Source organism: Larus michahellis, chromosome 12, assembly GCF_964199755.1.
Source record: "Larus michahellis chromosome 12, bLarMic1.1, whole genome shotgun sequence".
Taxonomy (NCBI): domain Eukaryota; kingdom Metazoa; phylum Chordata; class Aves; order Charadriiformes; family Laridae; genus Larus; species Larus michahellis.
Window position 1 is genome coordinate 10,900,275 of NC_133907.1, and position 14,715 is coordinate 10,914,989.

Consider the following 14,715-nt stretch of genomic DNA (forward strand, 5'->3'; position numbering starts at 1 on the left):
TCTCTGATCAGTTGGTCACGCTTTTTTGCTGAGGAGAGAACCTCAAGGTCGCAATCGCTTATGTCTGTGCTCAGCCATGTGGGCAGCATGTTATAGAGCAGTAAATGTTGGCATGCCTATGTCATTGATAGCTAAAATTTGGTGGAGTGTTTTGTTGATTTTGACCCTATTGGCTACTGATGGCAGAATGCAGTTAGATGAGCTTTGGTGGCTGAAGTCCCAGCTGGTTCTGGTTGATCCAAGCAGGGTTATAAACTGAACACCAACAGGCTTTTTTCAACTTCCAGAACTTTCCTTTTGGAGGTGGGTTATAGATGCCCTACAACTCTATCTGACATCTCCAGCCCTAAACCCAAACTGTGTGATAGACATGTGACAAACTGGAAACCGCTGTGCTAGTGAGCCTGACCATCTCCTGCGCTCTGCCCACTAACCCGTCATTGGCAATATCTCATTTCTCTGAGCAGCTTAAGTATCTCCTGGTAAAAATCACAAGAAACTATCTCCATCCTTTTTTTTTTTTTTTTTTTTCCTGCATAGAAAATATCTTCTGCAAATTCAAGATAAACTGCAGCCAGTGCTTGAGGTGTTTCGTTGGGTCGCAGACCTGGAAATGAGGTCTCTGAAGCGGCAGGTGGGAAATGTGCATTTTTGGACACCACTGCCTGGTTTGGCTGCCTGACCCCAGCCCTGCTGGCAGGGTACAGCCCCAGGAAATACTCCTTCTCAGGCCTTTTCAACTTTTTAGAAGTAATAAAAACGTCACTAAAGCCAAACTTATTTAGGACAAGCCTTTCTGCCTCTAAGGTATACAAGGTATTTGAGTTAAATGGCCACTGAATACTGCTCGGTGAGAGATGTGTACAGCCAGGTCCTGCCTCAGTGGTCTTTGGCCTCTTCTGACTTACGGACCTGTAACAATTTTCAACTGCTTTTTACAAGTTTCGTAGGAAAAGTTTGTTCTGCAGCAACTCTGGCTTTCCTGTGCATGGTTGCCTTTTGCAAACCTTCCTTGAGAGGTAACTCACAGATTGTCCTGTCAGGATGGGGTGGGAATTTGGGCTTAGCAAGGAAGAAAAAGTTGAGAAATGTTAAGAGGTAGAATGAAATATGTGCCTTTGCGGAGACAGCACTAGGCTTGAGTGGGATGGCCTTGGGCTAAATGCTTTGGGGGATCAACAGTCAACCATGGGTTAATGTTTGTCCTTCTGATTACATCCCTCTGTCCCGGCATCTTTGGGATGAAAGCTCAGCATGTGTGTGTCCAAACCAATTAACTCCAATTCAGTAAATTAGCGATGTGTAAAACATGACATTGCAAAAATCCTTGGATCACTGAGCTGGAACGAGCTCGGTGTCTTCGGCGCACACATGAATGAGTCCAGAGACTTTGACCACTGGCTAATCTCCATGCACTACTTTTGGTTTCTAGTGCATACATAGGTAGAAGAGGATGGTGTTTCAGCCTGAGGAGGGGTGCAAGGAAATTTGGGGACTGCTGGGTGGCAGTACCAGGAATTGGGCTCTGCAGGCAGTGGTCTGCAGAGCCTGGAGAAGTGCAGGGACACAGGCCTCTGGACCCAAAAATATGCAGAGACAAGAAAAGGAGCAGAGCCAGTGGTGACAGGGAAGGGCCACCTGGGCCGAAGGTGCATAAAACTCACAAGTGCTCCAGTCCTGAGGAAGAATATGGAAAATGGGGTTTAATAGCACATGTCTACTCCCAACCTCAGGAGGTCAAGCCATGAACCAGGGCTACAAATGTCACAAGCCTTAGTGTGGGATCTGGTAAAAAAAAAGTGATTGTATTGCATTTCTCTCTTTTGATTTCTGAATTCTTGCATATGTATGTGTGTGGTAGAGTGGTGTGCAGCTCCCAGTTTACTGCCAAAGAGAACATTGGTCAAAATATACCCTTTCCTCAAGTGCTCCTAAGTCCCACTTGTGTTCCCTGTGGTTGGTGATAAGGAGGACGGTGATGCAGAGTCTGTGTGAAATATGCAGGACGGTCCCTGGTAGCTGGGTATGAAACAGAGTCTTCCTGTGGTTGCCCTAAACTTGTGTCAGGGACGAGTTGCTCAGCCTGCAGGGTCTGTCATGCAGGGAGGGGGTGATGGGCTTGGGAATGGTCCTTGTGGTCAGGGTGGATTTCAGAGTACCTGGTACGAAGCCTAATCCCCAAATGTGTCTGTCTCTTGCCTTTTAAGAGGGAATTACAGCTTTATGTTGACTTTGCACTAGATATCTGCAGGGGATAACATTCTCGTCCCCTGGGAATGGCGCTCCACAGCAGGATGAGCTCCTGATGTACCTTGGGGAACGTGCCTTACAGATACGTCAGGCCCAACAGTTTTTCTTCCCAAGAAAGAGCTATGGTTACCCAAAAAATGCACCCCCCCACCCCAAACCCATGACTTGCTAAGGGACACCCTGGAACTCCTGGTCATGTTAGAAGATCTGACCGGTGGCAGAAGTAGTAAAAGGACCAAGCGCCTCTGGGCGTTGAAGGAGAAGCTGGGTACTGTGGTGGGAGCGGAGCGGTGGCAGGAGGAGACAGGCTCGTTCATCCCTGCCAGGTGCTCCCGATTCTGTCCCCTTTGTCTGCACAGCCCCTCTGTAAATGGCGGTTGGTTCCTCCGTTCCTCTGTGTGGTTCAAGGAGAATTTTCTAGATGCTTTGAACTGTTTTAAAGTCCTCATCTTTCTTTTTCAGCATCTTTACAGCAGAATAAACTTTACACTGTGCCAACTGAGATGCAGTTTCTGGCAAGTACTGAGGAGTAAGTTAATTATAAAGTTTGTATTAGAGAGTTGAAAGAGAGAATTATCCCCTGAGCTAGACCAAGTTTTAGGAATTTGAAATTCAATCACTGAAATGTTTTGATTATACTAAACGTCCCAATCACTAGCAGCCTGATGATAGAAACCCTCCTCTGTGTGTGCAGCATCCTTCTGCATGTCCAAATCATTGCAGAGATTTTCCAGTCACTCTGAAATGGTAGTCAGAGGTGTCTCCTGACGGGAAATTGTGACTTGGTTTTCTCAGGAACATCAAACACACCGGTGTGAAGCTGGTGATGTAAAACCACCAGGATTTACACGCTGGTGATGGTCCTGCTTTGATAACAACGATGGGAAGGAAGCATCTTTTCAGGAACAGATGTTTCTTTCCTCTTGGTGCTATCAAATTTTATTTTTTTTTTTTTTCCTTTTAGCAGTCCTGTGGACTTTATGCTAAGTGTTACAAGTTGCTGAGGGGCCGGGCAAGGCACGTGCACCCTCGGCTCCGACGGACGGGTGCTGAGGGTGCTCTGCCCTCTGCGAGGCTGCAGTTCACCGAGCAGACCCCTCTGCTGCACTGAGCTGCTTAGGTGTCCTTGAGGACAGTGTTAGCTTGGATTTCTAAAAAACTGGGAATTTTCCATCTGTCAAGGCTCTGAAGTGGTTGCGCTGTACTTAAACCAGGTCTTTCACTGGATTCTCTTTTGGACTGTTTTAAAGCAAAGATCTGACGGAGGAGAAGGAGGTTACCACTGATACTCTCTCAGACTTAAAGAAGGAGGAGGAATACAAAACAAATATATGGAAAGGTTTCCTCATCTCAATCCCATACGCAGCCAGCATCGGAGGTACAGCCACGCTGACAGGAACTGCACCAAACCTCATCCTCCTGGGACAGCTCAAGAGGTACGGGAGGCCATCCTGGAGAGCCCTGTAAATCCTGGAAAACAGAGACATGTTCTCCATCCCTCTAGGAAATTTCCTTTTGGGCCGAGAACTAGTTTAGAAAATTTATGCCCTTCCAGAACATTCTGAGAAACTTTGTGAGCAGATGAAAGCAGAGGGTGGTTGTATCGGCCTTAGCTGTAATAAGCAGGTTTCCAGTGTACCCAGCCAGGCTGTCAGCCAAGCTGGTGCATATGTGCTTCGCCTTCCTGATGCTCTTAATCCCTTTGAATTTAATGGGACTTGACTACACGCTTACAATTAACCTGGTAACTGTTCTGATGAAACAGGCTGTGTAGTGTTTTGTGAGCAATTACATCCAGTGCTGTATGGTAGAAAGAAAAATAAGGAACCTACTACTTCTGGCCTGTTTTCTTAATCATAAAAGATGCCTCCTGTGTGCATAGGAACAGAAATTTGTGCCATCCTAAGTGCCCACAGGCATTTCTTAACTTTGCTGGCCTCTACAAGTAGTTTGTTGAGGCTCTCCTAGGCATGTACAGCATCCCTACGAGGTTCGTGCTCAGACTCCCCAGCAGTTATCGTAGCAGGGTTTAATCCTGGGTCTTCAGGAATATCATTGTATGAAAGCATCAGCCACCTGGAGAGAGATCTTCCACATCTTCCCGTGGAGACTTGCGCAGCTGGGCTGGGCTGTGGGTGGCAGGGTGGCCTGGGGGGATTTGTCCCAACGCAACGCTCCCCAAATCTCCTAGTGCCCAGGTAACTGCTAATGCACACGGAGGAATAGTTCTTAGATGCACACTGGCAAGTTTGTGGGATACTTTGATGCTGATTTCAGATGTTTGCTTACCCTTAAATTGACGGGATGTTTTCCCTTCTTGCATTAACTTGATTTTTCCCGTTTGCTTAGTTATTTTCCAGAATGTGATGTGGTGAACTTTGGTTCTTGGTTTATGTTTGCATTTCCTTTAATGCTGATTTTTCTTCTCCTGGGATGGCTATGGATCTCCATCCTGTATGGAGGAATTAACCTGAGGTACGTTTATAGTCACTGTACATATATGTTGTCTGGTTATACCAGCATTGTGCAGTACACGTTCATCATCATTCTCGTATTAAATCTACTGATATCACCCAGGATCATCTCCTGGATGGTGGGGGGTTTCATAAGTAACGTCAGGATGCTATAACAAGTCATCCATTTTTAAGAAGCTGATATACAACAGGAAGATTTTAAAGATATCTCATAGTTACATACACTTTATCTAACTGAAATACATACATGTATAGAGTAGGTGTTATATCTTCATTCAATTAAACATACAATTTTTAAAGGTTGTTTTAGTGCCTGCCCTGGGACTGTGGAGGTAAATGGCAGACTTTCATCGATAGAAGGGAAAGCGGGATCGAACTTTGAAGACCAGCATGAAATCTTGGTTCCCTTGGAATTAGTAGAAAAAAAATCTCCTAGAACATAAAACCCCCCAGGATTTGTTCCTGGGGCAGAAACTTGGGTTTGGAAGAGATTACTTCACAACAGGGCTTAATTTTACAACAACGTGTTAATCTGTAACTGAGAATAACATGTTTTTCCGGTAAATCTTTGATGAATACATGCAAACCCTAGTGTACACTACTTAAAATGGTTGCCATGCTGATTCATTTGGAGCCCTTTTTCCCCCTGCACACTCACATATGTGATAGTAACAAACTCACAGTCTTGCTTCCTCCAGGGACCAGAATTTTTAGTATTAGAAAAGTCTTTAATTGTTATTTTGAGTTAAAAATGCAAATAAAGAGGGGAAAAAAAAAAGAGAACAGGTGTCCAAATATTTACATTGTCTCCGAGACAGGAAAAAATCAATGGGAAAGTTTCAGTCCGGAAAATGCCGCAACGCCGGTCCTTAAGTTGCTCATGGGGCTTCGCAGGAGGCTCTGCCTGCTGCTGTGGGATGCTCTGCGGGCTCGCAGCCCCTCTGCATCGCGTGCCCAGGGCTTGTGCGATGCAGAGCCTGAATTCCCGTGTCCTGTGGTGAGGGCTGGGGCACGGCCCCGGCGTCCTGCCGTCACGGCCCGGGACGGTCAGGTGAGGGAAGAGGTAGCTATGCTGGCCAAAGGCCCTGGCGAAATGCAAAATTGCTCTTGTGCTCGGAGAACGTGATGCTTTTTGTTTTGTTTGGCTCGTCTCTGTGAGCACAAAGCCCAGCTTTATTGGGATAGCTGGGCCAGCGCAGATACCAGTATTCCCCAGTGGCGAGGTGCCTCGGAGGAGACATTGGAAAGCTGCGCAAGTACAGCCGAGCGTCTGCAGGAGCCTGTCGGGCTGCTCTGGCCATAGCGACTGGGGGACAGTGGCTGGACTTTCTATGGGGACAAGTCCTTGGTGCCTGCAGCAGACGGACACCGCTGCAATAGCAGGTCAGCTTTGCTTGAATCCAAAAGACAAGAAAAGGCTTAGGTATGGGCTGGCTGAGCTGAGATGAAGCTGCCATTAATAACACCCCCCAAAAAATAAGAAATTGAAGGGCCGGGCAGATCTATTTGAGGTTCAGGAACTTCCAAATGATCAACCATTCATCCACATAGAAGATCCAGCCACGCCATCCCTTTGAATCAGTGACTGAGCGAAGGAAGCGCAGGCGCTGTGGGGCCGGGTGGGTGCATCTGATGCAGAAAGTTGGGGTTTGTAGGTTTAATCAAGGTCACAGTCAGGGTTAGAACCCAGCTTCAGCGGCATGGGATGTGATGGGAGATGAAGTGTGAGGTATGAATATATCATTTGTATGCGCATACTACAAAGGATCAAACAGTGTGTGCGGTCAGCGTGGCTGGGCTAAGAGGCTTAGCCAGGAGCACATTAACATTCCCCACCAGTTAGAAATTCCTCACATTTTTGTTGATCCTGAGCAGCATCCTGGGATCACCCAGGAAGTTGCAAGTGACTTGAGAAGTGAAGGGACAGATTAATTTTCTGTGTCACCCTCTTTCTAGTTATTCTACCTACCAAGTAGGTATCTGCTAGAGAGGAGGAAATCCTGCAAGGAAATGAGGAAATCCTGCAATGATGGGACTTTCTTTTGGCAATCACAGCCCATGCTGGAGGAAACAGTTCAGAATATAGATGAGAGGAAACTTCCTAACCTCTGCAGGGTCTCTTTTGTATGAATGCAGAGAGAAAGGATATATAAAATAGGGCCTTATTGCCTGTGTCTGCACCAGAGACCTTCATCATCAGTCTGCGTGGTCTGAAGAGAACGCAAACTGAGCCACCAGAGATGTGCAGCTCTTTGAAACTTGCAGAGCAGGCCCTGAAGGAGTGCGTCGTGTGTACCTGCGCCGCAGTAGTAAATGCAGCATTTACTGTGTGTCGGGTACGCTAGAGGCATGTAAAGGTATAACTGTGTTTCTTGGCAGGGGCTGGAGAAATAAAAAGTCTAATATAAGAGCGGATGCAGAAGCCCGAGCCAGAGAAGTGATAAAGGAGGACTATCAGAAACTGGGTCCAACAAAGTGAGTCATAAAGTAGTGATTGAAATGAAAAAGAAGTCAAGTGGGTTGGAAATGTCCTGTCTTAAGAGTGGAGAACTGGGGGAAATGGAGTTTTTTAGAAGAAAATTAAATAGATGTTTCCACTCAGAGTGTTTGTAACCTGCCAAAGTTTGCTTTTTTGCATGCCCCAGCCTCTCCACCTTCACTAACAGGAATAATTGCACATAGCAGCTTGTACTCAAATCTTCTCAAGAACAAAGTTCGTATTATAGAGTGAATTCATGCTGGGTTGTTTCATTACTGTTTGTAATTTTTCTACTCCAGGGACAAAACCAATCCTCTGTGTGTTATGTACTAGCCAACACGGGCTAAATTTTGAAGGTTTGTGCATACCTCTTGTGCGCAGCAGGAAGCTTTTGCTGAGGAAGCTGATGAATCATATGACAGATATGAATCATATAGATTGTGGATATACATTAAGAATGCTTAATAGCTGCTCAAAGAAAGTCCATGGAAAGAAGTCAGATCCATGTCATGGAAAACATTATTTTTTTTTTCTGAATAACTCATTCAACTGTATTAGGTGAAGAAAGAACAAGACTCTTTTAGCTTCTTATTGTAGTTTCTCAAAGGTATTGTCTTCTGGAAAAAGCTTGGTGCAAGTTGCAGTGATGGGGATCATGTTTTGGAGAAAGGAACAAGCAGAACCTGAGTTTTAGACTTACGAGAAATGCCAAAAAAAGAGGGAAGCAGGAAAAGCTGAGTGTCTCCAAGAATCAAACCAGCCACTGATATTATAGGCAACCAGGGATAGTGAAAGTTTTTTAAACTGTATGTCTTAATCTTAAATCGTCTGTGTTTCTCCATCTGTAAAATAATATTTTCATACTCACAGCAATGCTGTGAAGATTCAGTGATGTTTGTGTCGTGCTATCGACATTGTAATTATTGCTCTTGTGCGGAAAATGGAGTGGTTCTTCAAAGACAATTGGCTGTGCCTGTGCTGTAAATGAAAGAAATTGGTTTATTTGTTCCATTCAGTACATTATCGAGCAGCCTGCAAAATGTCTCCGAAAGAATCAAAGTCCCACTTTGAGGTCTAGAAGTGAGAAAGTCCATTAAGCTGTGCTCTGCCAATTCGATTAGCAATCCCATAACTTAAAATCAATGCAAGTGGCCTCTTCCCAACGGTTTAAATGACCTTCCTTGTGCTCGGAGAGATTTTAAACAGTGTTTTGAGGCATTGTCTTGGTTAAATCTTGTCTCCACTAGAGTCAAGCCTGGTACTTAGCAAATGATACTACCATTTGCCCTGCTGTTTGTCATGTGTCTAAGGGATACTGCTTAGGTTTGGACCTCGACCGTTTGTTCCTGCTGTCTCGCATATGATTTGAATCTCAGCCGTCTGTTTACGTTGCTTGAACTGGAGTGAAACCACCCCTGACTGACCGTGCCGTAGGGACATCCCAGAGGGCAGCCGTGAGAGGAGTCACCACGAGAAGCTGCTTGGCCCTTCCCCTCTGCCGCAGCCAGAGGGTCAACCTTGCAAACGCCTGTTGTGACATCTGGGCATTCCTGATGCCCGTCTTGTCTCTCCTTAATGTCTTCCAATAAGAGATAATTGCTGGCAGATATCAGTATTTGCAAATAGGTTAACAATCTATTCCGATGTTTCACTGTCGTTATTTTTAGAAAACCTGCCTAACGTCTCACATCAGCATTTTAACTGGATTTCTTTTCATCTTAGGTTTGCGGAACAGGCAATTTTCTTCTTCTTCTGCATGTTTGCAATCATGCTATTCTCCAGGGATCCCAAATTCATCCCAGGCTGGGCAAGCTTGTTTGCACCAGGGTAAGATTTTATTTTCATTCCTCCATCACATTTTTCAAAAGCATTTCCAAGTCGTTGAGATTCCTGGGTTTCTGATTGCATTGCCTAAACTATTACTCAGGTTTTCTGGAATAAATTAAACTGGACTTCAAGTAGCAGACCCAGATTTATTGTTTCTGTCTCCCGGATGAGGTACATGAAGCCTGGTGGGAAGCTGGTGTACGTCTATCTGAAGCCACCCCTAAGGTTTTAATGTTGGGAATGCTGTTTATAGGTAGATTTACAGTGAAATACTGAATTCTTTATGTGATCCACTGATTTCACTGGCAGGAGATGACCCTGAGTGCTATCCTGTCTGTTTGGCAAGTTTGTCTCCCCTGTGACATCCATACCTTGGGAAGAGAACGGACAGTTGGAGAATGCTAAAGCTCAGAGAGGGTGTTGTAATTTCTTAACAGAAGAGACCTTCATAGTTTTTTCTAAAATAAATCCATAGCTTAGTAAATGATTCCTTAATACAACAAAGTAGTTATGGACTTTTTCCTCATCCGTTAATAGCTCCTTGCAATCGAACACATGCTTAAGCTCTTTACTGGATGGAGCCTGCCTTTCATCTTAGAGTCTGAGCGTTTTGCAGAGCTCATATAAATGAGATGGTTTGGGCTGTGCCTCTCTTCCTCCCTGCAATGAGCTGAGGAAACTTGTCCTTACAACCCCTCATGGCCTGATCACGGCTCGGCAATCAGAACAGCCAGAGCATCGGTGCGGTGGGGATTAGGTCTTGGTTTTTACATTTGTAGGGCAGCTTTTCTAGGGGGTTCACAGCCCATCGTAGAAATGTAGCTCGGCAGGGAATTAAAAAAGAACTGAACTGTGAACAATGAGCGTTGTTCAAACCTGATGGAAACTTGTAATCTTCTTTGGTTAAATCCCTGTTTTCATAAACTTTGTAATTCTACAGGCTTGTGCTTCTTACAAGTGTTTCTGCTGCTTTTGGACAGGTTTATCTCAGATGCAGTCACGGGCATCACCATTGTGATTATACTGTTCTTCTTCCCTTCGCAAAAACCTTCCTTCAGGTGGTGGTTTGACATGAAAGGTGAGTAGGAGACCCCCCTGGGCAGGGACTCTGCCCTTGCCTGTGCTCTGGCAGGGCAGGCGTGGAGCAAGAGCCAAGGCTGTCTCCCCTTGGACCTGCCCCAGCCCACAGCAGCTGCGCTGGCCGTCTGGAGCAGCGTGGTTTGAAGGTGCAATTTGATCATACAGAGGCTTTTTTTCTGAAGTGCCAGAAGAGGTTTAGCAGTCACTGCCCTGCTGCCGATTGCAGGAATGACTCAGTTGCTCATGTAGCTGTCGGAGATGATGCCATGGCGGGTTGAAGCGAACCAAAATCGGTGTTGATTTACCATAGCAGACCCGATTGTGAAACGGAGCTTTGGTTGCTGACTCACAAACAGCTCCTGTCCCTCAGCGGGGAGCATGAACCTCTGAGATGGCAGAGCTGGGCGAGTTATCCTTACTCAAAAATAGGGGCCTTTCCTCAGTTCCCAGAATGATTTAGAATTTAAACTCATAAAACCCAAACTTCCCAGCTGGTTTTAGTACCAGGAGTCTTTTGAAATCTTGGGTCTGGCCTCTTGACTAGCAATGAGACACAAATTTTAATTCATAAGCCACTTGGAATAAGAGATGGTCTTAATGTGGAGGTGCAGCTGATGAAGGCCCTTTGTGGATGGTGCCGCACTGCTTGGGGTCTACGGGAACAAAATACCTGCTGCTCTGAGTCATGCACGTTTATTGTGCTGTCCATATGCAGGAAGATATTTAATCAGGCCTCCTCTGGATAAAATATACATGCCCTTGTTCAGCAGAAAATTACAGTCCCATTAGTGCGTCCTTCCATATGACAGAGCTCACTTCATCGTGTATTAAGAGATGGCCTTTAGGGGAGATGAGCTCTTCACTATAAAACTCGCCGGCTGTTGAATGGCTATTGGAAAATTAATAACATCTTCATAATTCAAATGATAGAAGATTTCCTTCTTCTGCGGACTCCTATCTGTTGAAGAAAATGTTTATGTCTGTTAGAGAGAACATTAACCTGATATTAAATGTTGCCTCAAGAAAGCCTCTAAGAAAACTTTTAAGTGCTAGAATTCTTTTCTTTTCCTTTTTTTTTTTTAAAGATCTGATATTAAGTTAAATGATCTTTTAATTGTCTAGCTTAAGAGATTCCATATGTATATTTTGTCAGCAACTCATGGTTAGTGAGCTGCAGCACTGATGTCAGGCTCATGATGTCATTCTGTCAGATGATGCCTGATGTGCTCCTCTTTGGGTGGGTGTTTGACATCGGGGTTTTCTCTTCATCTAGCACCAAACACTGAGACGCAGCCCTTGCTGACTTGGAGGAAGGCTCAAGAGACGGTGCCGTGGAACATCATCTTGCTGCTTGGAGGAGGCTTTGCCATGGCAAAGGGCTGTGAGGTGAGGCCCCCCGCAGATGCCCCGTTGCAGTCATCCTGCCCAACAGAGTTGGATTTTATCGGGGTATCACTTGGGCTTCTCATTTGGCTCTGGGAAATTTGCATCTGTGGGGTCACAACACTTGAAGGACATGTTTCGCAACTCCGAGTGACAGCAACGCAGGAGGTTAAGAGACCTTGCAACTCCTTTCAAACTGCTTGCTGTTAACTACCCTGAGGACGCTGCGTATAGGTGCTTGTGTGGGTGGGTGAAGGTCGTACGTAATTTGCGGTACTAGGAAAGGGTCAGTTCACCTGCAGGGACGCAGGAGCTCCGCTCTCCAGCTGGTCTGCTCTCCCCTTCTGCAGGAGTCCGGTTTGTCTGTCTGGATAGGAGGCCGCCTGCATCCCTTGGAGGGTGTGCCACCGCCCGTGGCTGTCATCCTCATCACGATTGTCATCGCCTTATTCACGGAGTTTGCCAGCAACACAGCCACTATTATCATCTTTCTGCCTGTCTTGGCAGAGCTGGTAAGGTATTCCCATGGCAGCTCCTCTGCCCTCCTCCTCGCTCTGCCCCTTGCACGGGCAGGTTTGTGTCGCGTCTGTGCTGTGACGGGCACCATGTGGTTCTCCTGCTCCTGAGCTTCAGGGGCTTTGAAATCCTTGGGAGCAACAAAGCAAGTGCCTGTAGCATAATGTGGACACCGAAGGATAATAATCCTTCAGACGCTGTTGGCGAGATGTGTGATTGTTTGTCATGGAGTGTGGGATACAGCTCTGCACGATGCACTAGCTATTTGCAGTCTTTGATATATCTGCCTGTGACTCCAAATCCCCAAGGTACAATTTCTGTTCCTCTCTGTTTTTCAAGGCCATTCGTCTGAAAGTAAATCCCCTCTATTTAATGATACCAGGAACTATAGGATGCTCCTACGCATTCATGCTGCCAGTCTCAACACCTCCTAATTCAATTGCATTTTCTTCTGGACACTTGATGGTCAAGGACATGGTAAGTTCTTTTAGATAATGCTGGAAACAATCGGTCTGAGTGGAGTGTTTAGAAAAGGAATTTTCAGGAGTGCTACAAGTTCAACATGTGCTAAAGTGAAAAAACAGAAGTCTAATATTGTTCTCAGCAGTGTCTGAAGGCACAGGTATATGGAAGGAGCCCTGTGAAATTTGGAGCCACTGTGGCTCCAAATGGTGACAAAGCTGGTCTTGAATATGCTCAGCATCTCCCAGACCCTGCTCCTGTTCCTGCCAGTGTCAGCAGCTCAACTTTCATGGGCTTCTGGGTGCAGGAAATGTTCCCCAGCTCAGAGAAATAAAGTTTATGAGTAAAATTAGGCTCAGTCCCAGTTCCTGCTCACATTCCTGAGGCTAAACAGATGTTCATGTTTTTGATGGATCAAAGCTTGGTAAGCATCTGCAGAATGGCCTTTGTGGCTTAAGAAAGTCCACTTAAGATGTTGCTAATATTAACGGCAGTTAAGCCTTCCATTTCTATAATGTTTATATTCAAATAGCTTCATGCTTCACATGCTGTAGTTGTCCAGTCTAAACTCAACAGTTGACTTTGTATTTCTTTTGTAGGCAAGAACTGGGTTGCTCATGAATCTTATGGGAGTTCTGCTTCTTAGCTTGGCAATGAACACGTGGGCCAAGAGCATCTTCCAGCTGGGGACCTTCCCTGCATGGGCCAACATCCATGCAGAAAATGCCACCTCACTCTTGACAGCTGTAGAAAATGTCACTTTAAGTGCACTAAATAAAATATGAACAAAGCCACCCCCGGGGAAGGACTCACTCACTTAGGACTTGGGCACTGGAATCGTCAGAGTATGCACAGGAGGAAAGCCACGTGGCTGCTCACACTGTATGGGACCCTCTGGTTTAATTTTATTTTTAGAAATACTGGTCGGTGTCACAACATCCATTTGTTCTTTTCTCTGAAGATCTTTCCCCACCTTCCACAGGTACCAGTCAGACTCTCCCAGAGTCCATCTGTCGTAGGTGGTTGTTAACTGGACAACCCTGTAAGCGTTGAGCATCTTTGGGTAGATGCCTCTTCCCCCGTGAAAGCTAGCGAGCTTTGCTGCTCCAGCTTCTGATACCCTACCTCGTTTTGCAGAGTAGCCCTGGGAACAGGGTGGAGGCAACTGGATTATTTACGTGCAACCCAATGTGAGTGAGTGTATCAAAATCTGGCCGGGGGGAAGGCGGCGTGGCCAGGTGCTTCTAGCAGGATGTGAAGGATGGGGTCTCATCACCACCTCATGAGTAATTCTCTTGTGGAGGATGAAGACTATTTCTTCGGGTTTGTGTGTGAAGGGATGATTCAGGAGATGCGTTGGTAGGACTCGGTGCCTTACTCCATGATTTGGAAACAGGAAGGCAACAGTTTGTTTCCAAACATGTTCAGTGTTTTGAAAACCTGGGGCAGTAATTGCTGCCTGGTTCTTTGCACTGAGTACACAGATGGGGGTTTGGGACCAAATTAATTTCTGACGTGACTTTGGGCATCGGTGGTGGTTCACCGTTGGTGAACGTGGCCAGTCTTAGGTTTGTGAGATTGACTCACTCATGAGCGACCTGCCGAGTCACAGGTCAGAGGACAAGTTGCATTGGAATATTATTGGCATTTCTGAAAAATAGGCTTTGATTCTTAACATCTTTTTAAATCAGGTTGCTTGGGTACTTTCAATGAAAGCATTGCAAATTGACTGTGATTTTAATCACCATTTTATCTGATTTTTTTTTTTTTAATTTTCTGTAAGAACCTAAAATATTTGATTTTAAAGATCAGTCACTGAAAGAGATGGATTGCAAGACGAAGGATATGATTCTTGGTTTAGGGAAGGTGAGCGACTGGATCCCTGTGCTGGGACGGATTTCTCTGAGGATGTAAACTGGTGGAGCTGGCAAGGTGGTCTGGCTCGGGGTAGGGATCCAGCACATCCCCTTGTTCCTGTGCTGCTGATAAACCCCGGGGCCAGGAGGGAGAGCTGGTGGGGTGATGCTCACCAGCCACGGCTGCTGCTGCGGGGGCTTACCCTGGGGTGGCATGGTAGGTAGGGACTTGTTGGGGTTGAACCGAGACCACCAAAACCGATTGAGTGTGGAACTTTGATCAGTCAAGTTCAAAAAAAATCCTTAATGTTCAACGAAATCCTTAAGTTCAACAAAATCCTTAATGATTGTGGAAAACGTACAATAAAGCACATTTGTTAGCACGTCA

General features: G+C 45.7%; 1 protein-coding gene across 4 annotated transcripts in view; it reads left to right on the plus strand.

Moving 5' to 3' along the window:
- SLC13A3 (solute carrier family 13 member 3) overlaps positions 1-14,715 on the plus strand; it is a 36,059-nt gene extending 21,344 nt beyond the window's left edge. For all 4 annotated transcript variants that reach the window (XM_074604785.1, XM_074604786.1, XM_074604784.1 and 1 more), the window contains 10 exons: positions 2,713-2,779; positions 3,501-3,686; positions 4,600-4,725; positions 7,104-7,199; positions 8,926-9,030; positions 10,011-10,108; positions 11,384-11,496; positions 11,844-12,005; positions 12,349-12,486; positions 13,071-14,715. In XM_074604785.1, coding sequence (XP_074460886.1) covers positions 2,713-2,779; positions 3,501-3,686; positions 4,600-4,725; positions 7,104-7,199; positions 8,926-9,030; positions 10,011-10,108; positions 11,384-11,496; positions 11,844-12,005; positions 12,349-12,486; positions 13,071-13,256 — 1,277 coding nt within the window. In that variant the 3' untranslated portion in view covers positions 13,257-14,715. The remainder of the gene's footprint in view (positions 1-2,712; positions 2,780-3,500; positions 3,687-4,599; positions 4,726-7,103; positions 7,200-8,925; positions 9,031-10,010; positions 10,109-11,383; positions 11,497-11,843; positions 12,006-12,348; positions 12,487-13,070) is intronic.